At 39.9% G+C, this 10,309-nt stretch overlaps 1 protein-coding gene across 2 annotated transcripts; it reads right to left on the minus strand.

Annotated features, from left to right (window-relative positions):
* Positions 1 to 2,648: 2,648 nt before the first annotated feature.
* On the minus strand, positions 2,649 to 8,069 carry RPL10A (ribosomal protein L10a). 2 transcript variants are annotated; one of them, XM_026677902.2, is made up of 6 exons: positions 7,939 to 8,069; positions 7,253 to 7,324; positions 5,552 to 5,632; positions 4,990 to 5,138; positions 3,381 to 3,553; positions 2,649 to 2,871 (listed from the first exon to the last, which is right to left on the minus strand). In XM_026677902.2, exons 1-6 carry the CDS (start codon positions 7,941 to 7,943, stop codon positions 2,701 to 2,703), a joined length of 651 nt encoding a protein of 216 aa, XP_026533687.1. In that variant the 5' UTR covers positions 7,944 to 8,069; the 3' UTR covers positions 2,649 to 2,700. The 2 variants fall into 2 exon arrangements, with proteins under 2 accessions (XP_026533687.1, XP_026533909.1); XM_026678124.2 differs by having other exon boundaries at positions 7,253 to 7,327; positions 7,939 to 8,054.
* Between the last annotated feature and the right edge of the window lie 2,240 nt (positions 8,070 to 10,309).

A 10,309-nucleotide genomic window follows, 5' to 3' on the forward strand; every position in this document is an offset into this window, starting at 1 on the left:
TTATAAAAAAGATTTTAAGAGATGTTTTCAATGTAACAACTATAAACACTGTAGAGACCCATTCTGTTGTAATTCAAATCTCAAGATATATGGAGAAAGTCAAGTTTTGACTGTTATAATTAGTAGGCCCTACATTGTAAAAACAAGCAATCCAGACAATCTGGGTTGGGTTCTCAAGTACCAATACATCCACAATCATAATATGGATATGAGACTTGTGAGGTGTTTTAAGAAATTTGGAATCAGAGTTTTACTAAAGTTGATCCCCCAAATTACTTATATCTAGGGGTTTCACTGAAAACATACCATTTCCTTCTTAGGACATTCAAGTCCTTGCAAAAGCCAGAATATTCCAAACAAATTTGAAATGGCTCAAGTACAACTAGCTCAGAAGACCCAGATATGTTTTGCTTTGAATGCAACAGAGCTGTTTCTTATCAGAATGCCTTGTACTCCCCAACTTCACCCACATAAAGGGCAGGATTCTTTTCCTCCTAACAAGGAGACAGTCAACTTCTTTCAATAAGATATGATAAATTAAAGCCTGGTGCATTTCAGTAGCCCTGCAATACAATCTCTGCATATAGGAAACTGTCACGTATAATATAGTAAACAATATACTCATTTTTTCATATATTCACCCATTGCATATTTTTTATGTGCAAAGCTTCGAAATCAAAGAATGGTCTAATATGGCAAACTGATGCCGATGTGTTGAAATTTTATTCCTTCTAATATAAATATCAAGATAAAGTTTATCTTCTTTTCCAGCAAACTGTCTCCTGGAGTAGGCAGAGCCAAAAAACTGCGACAGTAAAAGCAAACTGGTGCTGAAATATCATCTCAAGCTATAGTTGAAAAAATAGTAATGGTAATAATTTAGTAAATCAGCATATGCTTCATATGTAAAACTACCTCTGGAGATAAAAAAAAACTATTTCAGACCCGATTCAATTTGTGCTCACACCTCATAAAAGCTTTCCATCAGCTGTGAATTGTTTTGTGCATCATGCCAAACAAAAGGTAGTCAACTTGAAGACCAGGACTGTATGAACCTCCCAAATCCCTTTCTGTGGTTCTTACTGTCAGTTTCTATTACTTTGGAATGAGAAGTGGTGAAATATGAATAAGCATGAACTCTTCCTCCATTCAATGTATACTTCTACCTACTTTCCCACCTGTTCATTTGTCCCTTCCAAAATTGTTAAGTATTGATTATGACAGGCATGATATTCCGCTCTGGAAAAAAAATTGGGGCCGGACAAGAGACCCCCTGCCGCGCGCCCGGGGAGCGCCCGCTGCTTTCCCTCGCCGGGGCCGGGCGGCGGCGTGTTGCACGGAGGCTGGTCTGTGGCTGGCCCAGCTCCCTTTTCCTGCCGCTCAGCGGCCTCCGCTCGCACCGCCCGGGCTCCGCTCAGGTATCCGGCTGGGGCTATCAGGAGTTGCTACCGCCGGCGCAGCTCCAGTCCCGCGTTGCCTCGGGAAGGGAAAGGCAAAACCAGGAGCCGCTGCTGCCGTTGCAAAGCGCCGCCGCGGCTCTTCCTTTTTGCCTTTCCCTTCCTGAGGCAATGCGGGACTGGAGCCACGCCAGCAACTCCTGACTCGGGGCCTCCAACAGAGGGGAGGGGAAGGAGGAGAAGGGGTGGGGGGGAAAGGAGGGGGCGATTCCCCAAAAAATCGGAATTCTGATTTTAATCGGAAGAATATCATGCCTGTTATGGCCATCAAAAGATGGCCTATCTATCCCCTACAAACAAGACTGCTACAATAAAACTTCCTATTCTGGCACTTCAGGTTTGGGGAAATTGCTCACTGTCACATTGCGCCGGTTTTGGGTTTATGCAACTCATGTTGTCACTTATTTGTACCCCACATTTTTTACAAATAATCCAAAACGGTGAATATATCCAACACATCATTTTTCTCCCATTTTCTCCACAACCCTGTGAGGCATGTTGGACTGAGAGTGAATCTCTGATAACAAAATATTAAATAAGTCAGATATTTTTGACCATATTGTTCCAATAAAGGAGTTATACTTGTTCTAATCCAGTATGTTTTTTCTGCTCACAGCCAACACAATTTTTCACGATTTCTAGTTTGGACATGTGAAGGAACACATTCTTACACTTAGGGGAAAGCAAAATACCAGTAGTTCTTGATTTACGACCACAATCGAGTCCAAAATTCCCATTGCTAAACAAAATAGTTGAGTTTTACCCCATTTATGACCTTTTTTTTTTGCCAGTTAAGTTAATATCTGCAGTTAAGTTAGCAAGTTAAATGAATTAGGCTTCCCCATTGACTTTGTTCAAGTCGCCAGGCACCTGAATTTTGATCACGTGACCACAGGGGTGGTACAATGGCCTTATTTGTGAAAAACAGCACTTAAAACCATTTGTCTAGTGACCAAAGTTAAAAATGGCACTTTTTCAGTGTGTTTTAATTCTGAATAGTCACTAGACAAATGGTTTTAAGTCAAGGACTTGCATGCTTTCATAAATACTGAATACCAGTTCACGATATGCCAGGGTTTTTTGAAGTCTAATTTATCATTTGGAGCATGAACATTTCTCACGATTAAAAGGAGTTTTCAGTGATTCTGTGTAATATAATTTTATAAAAATCAAAACTCACACACTAGTAAATTAGCTCAAAAGAACTGTATTGTTAGTTGAAATATATGTATCTATATTGCCATCAGTAGAGGCGCTGGGGTTTCCCCATGGTGCTCTTGATGTACAAGGCTCGCACATTTTGCCAATTTTTCTTCAGCAGAGATACAAGGAAGTTGACTGCCAAATGAATGTTGTAGACCAACTCATCCTCAGTCATCTTCACATGACCAACTGCCACAGCAAGACACAGCACCTAGAAGAACACAAGATGCAAATTTGTTACAATTGAATAGGAATAAATGATTTTGTTCTAAAAAAATCAATCTCAAGTTGGTATGGCCAGGATGTTCAATTTTCCATAAAACTGGATAGATGCAAATAACTGAAGCCTTTAGAAAAACAACTGCAGTGTTTTGGGGATTCTTGTAACTATTTGTAACGAAGAATACAGTATTGTTCTTCTAATACAAAATATGGTGCCATTGTGCAAATTAGAAGGGATAAATCAATTTTAGGTGCTTTTCCATTCTTCCTACACTTCACTGATATTGAAGAGAAAACCTAACTCAATAGATGTATTTTTTTAATTCATTAAATTTATATGGTGTCATCTCACTCTGCAAAGTGACTCTCTAGATTTCAAAATATTATTTCCTTCTTCAGCGAGACAATTTTCTGTGGGCCTGCTTTAGAGAATAGTAGAAATTATTTTTTCCCCAATAAAAATACATACTGCAAAATGTAAGGAATTTTTAAAAATACCTTTTTCATTTGAAACTTGATTGTGGATTTCACTTCATCTACTTTGCCCACCATGTTCTCATTGTGAGTGAGAAGAGAAGGGAACTTGCCAGCCTTATTCAGTCCTGGCCCCAGGATTCGAGGAATTTGCTTAATCAAGGATTCAGAAGCCAGGAAAGCATCGTATTTCTTGGCTGTATAAAATAAAAATACACAATACTGAAAACATTCAAGACTCATCTCAAGTATCTGCAAACATGTTAACAATATGGAATGCAACAATCTAGACTCCTCCGAGTGCTTTTGTGTGTATGGTCTTAAATTATACACTTCTTTCAAAAATAAAAACAAAAAATGTATTCTGCATGCCCAGCAACATTTCAGATGTGCTTCTCTCAGGCACAAAGAGAAATTCAATATGCTCTCAGAATCACCAGATTTTGTTTAGTTGGGGGCCAAATAAACACTTCAGCGTTTGCTTACTTCAGGTATATTCTTACATGATCTAGAACAGTGGTTCTTACACTATTTGACCCATGTACTCCTCTTCCTGTGCTTGGTAATATCATTACCCCCCTCCCCCCACTCAGGGACCCTGTTGTTTTAATTCAGTAATAGTTCCAAGCTGGCTCCTTGACTGAGCACAACTAAACAATTACAAATTACCCTCAGGATATACCAAATACTCCCTTAGGAGTAGCTGTCCTCAGTTTGTACAGAACCTTGACTATCAGACATAACAGGAGCCTGTCATAGTAGATATTCCACAATAACTGCTGCAGAAACAGGCATGTAAACAGTTCCAAACCCATCAACATATAGGACAAAATAAATTTAAGATTAGCGGATACAAGCTGCACTATGCTAGAAGGCGTAAGTTTATACTAAGGGGTGCTTTTACATTTCAGAATAGTACATATGGATGTTGTTCATGTACCAATTCAAACCGTATTCCAATAAAATATTTTAAAAGCCAATTAATATTTATTGGGTTCATATCCCACAGCAATCAAGCATCTCTTAATGGCTTAAAATGAACAATTTAAACGTTTGTATGGCCTACCAATGTAAATGCAAACAAATAAAACAAATTAATAAAAATGTCTTAATAGATTAGGTTGTCCAAATCAGAAAAATATTCTCTAATATAATTTGGTTTTAAATAGCTTCCTTAAGGCAGTATCAAACTATTTACTGAGGCAACTAAAATAAGGACCAGGTGCTAGACTGCTGGAAATAGTTAACACATATTTGCTGAAGAACTCCTTACAGCATAACGTAATTGGAAAGCAATTAACAGCACAATTATTAGGGTACAAAGTTCTTTTGAGATCAGGGCTGCAACAAACCACAATGTTAATATGCTTCCTCTTTTGCTACATTACCATGAAATGGAGACCTCTGACTCCATCCCTTTTCAGTCCAAAGAACTCAAATTATGCCTCTGCTTTACATTCTTTATTTGGAGTTGTTGGAGGGGGATGGCTGGGAATGAATATACCATATTGCTTTTCACTATTAGCCACAAGAATGTTAAACCAAAGTGAATCTAACATGGTACAGAAAAGAAAGAGATAATTCAACTTTATCAGACGTTAAAATCTTGGATATTCTTTTTAATTTTGCTCACCTAATTTCTTCACTAGCTTTTTGTTCTTATTCAGTTTTTTAAGGGCCTCTATATCCATGTGTGGGATGTCAACGGCTTTTGCTTCATCACAATGCTGCTGATCCCCCAGGACACAGACAGAGAACTTAGGTCTCGGAGCCGACTTGAGCCTAACAGAGCAAAGAGATCATCACAATAGCCACCTCCTATCAACAAGTTATACAAAATGGCAAAAAAAAAAAAAAAAAAAATTTCAAAACTGGTGCTGACAAATCTTACCGGACAGCCAGTACTTCTCTGTGCACCAAGATCTACCTCTGGCTTCTTAAAAATGATCGGCAGGATCAGCATAAGAGCCTCACCATACCTCCCCTGATGTTTTAAGACCCAGGGTAGGGGTCCGTCCAGCCACACCCGCTGCATACAGTGAGGTGAACTGAACTACCCTGGCAATTCAGCATTGCACCCAGCTACCACAGATTTTACAAGCCAACAGGCTGTCTGAATGTAAACCAAATTCAAAGACTTCTAACAGGGAGAGGGTGCAAGCAGAAGGCTGGGTGGTACAAGAAGAATGCCAAACCTGACAGTGCCAGAAAAACGCTTGTCCTTTTGAGGGTCATAGTTTTTCAGACTGATCTGCAACTCCACAGTCTCCAAGAACCTAGGTAAAGAAAACAGAATACATATTTGAGTAAAAAAACTGAGGACAATTGAATACAGTAGGAGAAAGCAATCAGATGGCCTTCAGTAGTTTTGGAATTATAGCCTCTACTCAGATTACATGCTTATGGCTGTATTTAATTGGACTTTAAAACATCTAGAGGCCCCTGAATACATGAAATGACAATTTCATTTAAGATGAATTTTACTTTCTAAAGGAAAGCATTTGGCACAAATATATCAGTACTGAGTAAATTATCCCTTCTATGAATTTTCCTATATGCCCAACATCCGTGAGATGGGTAGAACTGACAGAGAATGACTGGGCCAGTCACCCAGCTGGTTTTTTCATGCCTAAAATGGGACTAGAACTCAGTCTCTTGATTTCTAGCTTGATGCCTTAACCACTAGACTAAATTTGCAAATAATTACTCGAAACAACCCGTTTTCATCATGCAAGCTTATAAAAACTTGGATAGTATTAGAATCAACTGCTAAAAACTAAAAAAAACCCCACAGCTTTCTGTTCAGTGTAGGCACTATTTTGTTCTCGTATAGAATATTTGTAATGTTTACAATAATTTACAGCTGCAATTGATATTAATACTATCCAAGAGATATAATTGAACTACTGCTTTATACTGTTACACAGAACTTTCCAATATGAGCTGACAATAAGCTTCTTGGAGAACTGCCCAAGGAGCTGCTGATACAGTTCTACAGAGGAATTATTGAGTCTATCATCTGCACCTCTATAACTGTCTGGTTTGGTTCTGCAACCCAACAGGACAGACACAGACTTCAGAGGATAATTAGGACTGCAGAAAAAACAATTACTACCCATTTGCCTTCAATCGAGGACCTGTATACTACACAAGTCAAAAAGAGGGCTGTGAAAATATTTACAGACCCCACATCCCAGACATAAACTGTTTCAACTCCTTCCCTCAAAATGACGCAATAGAGCACTGCACACCAGAACTAGGCACAACAGTTTTTTCCCAAAAGCCATCACTCTGCTAAACAAATAATTCCCTCAACACTGTTCAACTATTTACAAAGTGTACAATACTATTACTGTTAATCTTCTCATCACTCCTTATCACCCATCCCCTCCCACTTGTGATTGTAGGACTGTAATTTTGTTGCTTGTATCCTTACGATTTATATTGACTGTTTCCTAGTATGACTTGATTCTTGATTGTACCCTATCATTAAGTGTTGTACGTTATGATTCTTGATTCTTAACGAATGTACCTTTTCTTTATGTATACTGAGAGTATTTACACCAAGACAAATTCCTTGTGTATCCAATCACACTTGGCCAATAAAGTATTCTATTCTATCTATTCTAAGTAAGATCTATTGTTTTTCCAAAAGATTCAGGATTTCACAGTGGCCATGCTGATTCCAGCTCCTGCTAATGTGTCTTCCTTCAGACAGTCGCGCAAACACTCCAATCCATGATCAGATACAGCTCCTTTTTCCTTCCAACTGCAGAGAAATTCTGTCAAATGCTAATCTCAGTTATGCATGAAGGATGTGCTCACTGCAGCTATAGCAAACTGGTGCTTGGTTCACTCAAATTAACTTTATTCGATAGGTCTTCTAAAGTTCTTACTTGCGGGGCTTTGTCTGACTCCCCTGAAGGACTTCCTTCACAGCTTCATACAGCGTGTCACGGGAGACTTTGCTGCTATGGAAAAACGTATGTCAAGTTAAACCCATAGAGACTTTCAGATTCGTGTCAATGTGTTTCTGGAGACCAAAGAAAAGCAACCCCACCCACCCAACATGCTATTTGGACAGGAGCTTTCCCTTGATATGGCTTTTGACATTCACTCATATTGAGAGTAAGTGAATGGAAACAAATTATACTGTTATGTATCAAGGGCTAGTAGCAACTACTGTGCAATTGGCTATCGAGAAGAACAATGTCACCCAAGGGAAGCTTATGCAACTTTAATACAGAATCTACTCGGATCCGACTCCATTGCAAAGAAGGGACCCCTTAAAAACTGCTCTTTGACTAATGAATTAATCGCATACCGAAGCAGCCCGCTTCGTTGGATCGGCAGATACGGCCTTGGATCTGAGAATCAGGGCATGCGAATATGGCCCTCAAGACCGACGGTTAAGACCGGGCGTCTAGAAGAACGACGGCGCCCTTCCGTGTCAGGCTCCTTGCCCCAGGCCTGTTCCACTGGCTCACCATCCCCGACCCCTAGTCAACGCCACTCGACTGGATCCCGAGAGCAAGGATGGCGGCGGATTCTGTTTAAGGCCCCAGAACAGATGCACACGTACCTCATCTTGACGCCTCGCTTCAGCGGGAAAAGGACCAGGCTTTCACTTCCGCCGGTATTACAGCGCCTAGTCTCGCGAGATGAGAGATCAGGCAAGCCACGAGAATAAGCCGCTTCAGGTTTGGGGCGGGGTTTCTTTGAATAGAGGCCGTCAGGAGGCGGCGCTTATGGAGTGACGTGTCCCCCTCCCACATGGATACACGATTGAAAGGAGGTTCGTAGTTAAATAGGATCGCGAGCGAATTCGGAGCTTAAGGTGCTGTGTGGAGCTGGGATCTCCAACCTTGGCGACTAAAGCTGGCTGAGGAATTCTGGGAGTTGAAGTCCACAAGTCTTAAAGTTGCCAAGGTTGGAGACCCCTGGTGTGGGCTGTGGAGGATAGTTTTGGGTCGTTGCAATCGGAGCATGGCGAAGGGTCTCAGTGAATTAAGACATTGTTCTTTCCTAAATGACCTTAATTGGAGAGTTTGAGTTATCCCTTGAATGGATTCTGGAATAGGTCCCAGAGTTCAGCCCCCAGAACAGCAGCTCATCACATCCATCCATCCATCCATCCATGGATAAACGAGTTTCTGGAGACTGCAGCAATTCTGCAACAATTGCTTGTGACTCCCGAGTTTAAGATGACATAAACCACCTTCGACCTGCATCTTTTCAGATTGTATCATTGGTGAAATGGAAGACATTTAATCCACTTGTTTTTGGTTTACAGGTACTCCTTGACTTACAACAGTTCATTTAGGGACTGTTACAACAGCACTGAAAAAAGTGTCTTACGACCATTTTTCACAGTTATGACTTTTATAAAATCACCATGATCATGCTTGGCAACTGGTTCATACTTACGACTTGCGGTATCCCAGGATCAGGTGATCACCTTTTCTGATCTTTTGACAAGCAAAGTCAACTGGGAAGCCAGATTCACTTAAAATTGCGTTACTAATTTATTAATGGCAGTGATGTACTTAACAACTGTGGCAAGAAAGGTCAGAAAAGGGGCAAAATTCACTTAACAAATGTCTCACTTAACATAATTTTCCAGCTCAATTGTCATAAGTCAAGGTTTTAAGCTTCTAGTTCTATCTAGGTTTCTACTGCAATTACAATTGCTTGATTCTCTGTCAGGTGCCTTCTATTACCTCAATATCTACTTCTCAATGGTGTCTCAGTGTAGAATAATTGTGGTTCTGGGTGTGATGCTATTATTATTCTTGCCAGTTGCCAGCCCTCTTCTGTTTTCAGGAACATTACATCTTATGCCTAAAATACTGCCAGTGATTTTGCTGACTGATCATAATCCTTATTTTGCTTGACCCACAGCAACTGCAATCCCATAACACAATCCTGAGAGAAACTTGGGCTATAAAACTAGGTAGAGAACAATTTTATACCTGGAGTTTATTCCAGGCCAGTCACAGGTGTGGAATTCTGAAATTCCAATGAAACTAAAATGAAATTCTTAATCTGCTGCAGTGACTACTTAAAGCAGGGTGTCCAACCTTGGCAACTTTAAGACTTGTGGACTTCAACTCCCAGAATTCCTCAGTCAGCTTTGCTGGCTGAGGAACTCTGGGAGTTGAAGTCCACAAGTCTTAAAGTTGCCAAGGTTGGACACCGTGACTAGTTAAAGTATTGATTTAATAGTTTGAATTTTTGCTCTGCCATTCCATTTGATTGGCGATAATCTGGACTACAGTGTATTAATTTTAATTCCAAGCTCTTCCAAATTGTACATTTTCTTTACTGGCCAATGAGACATTTAACCATCTATTGCAGAATACTGTATCTAGGAAATAGAAATTTTCATTTTAAAATAAAAGATAAAGTTGATTAAATGAGGAAATTCTGGATACTTTGAACTATAATCTTCTAGAACTTGTCAGAAGAATAATTTGGTGTCCCAATTTGAGCTGGAGTTCAGAAGAACTAATTGGAATGAAATCCAGACATGCTGTGAGGAAAGGACATTTATTTATTCCTAAAAGCAAAAAGGTTTGCTTGTGTGGGTAGCAGCAGAGAAAATGAGGTACAAAAGATTGCTTTATGGTGGGGGGGGGACTAGTCCTTGCTGTGGGTTTGAGGGGTGTGGGCGTATATACATCTTGGTTCTAGTGTGTGACTGTCAAAAGGTCAACCTTAATTTTCTTTCCTTGTGTTTGTCAGCTTGCCTTCTTGTGTGGATGGGTGTCTGGGCAGCTGATTTGTGGGTTTGGGGAAGAGTGAAGGAACGGTTCTTTTGCTGGTTAATTAACCATTGCCCAGGTAATTGGTTTTACTATTTTTTCATTGACAGCAATCTTAGCAGGGGATCTTTGTTAAAATGTACCTATTTGATTTAAACATAGTTTCTAATCCTGATCAATTATTTGGGT

The sequence above is a fragment of the Notechis scutatus genome, chromosome 3 (assembly GCF_049901735.1).
Source record: "Notechis scutatus isolate UNSWTSFEM ecotype Mainland chromosome 3, rNotScu1.2, whole genome shotgun sequence".
Taxonomy (NCBI): Eukaryota; Metazoa; Chordata; class Lepidosauria; order Squamata; family Elapidae; genus Notechis; species Notechis scutatus.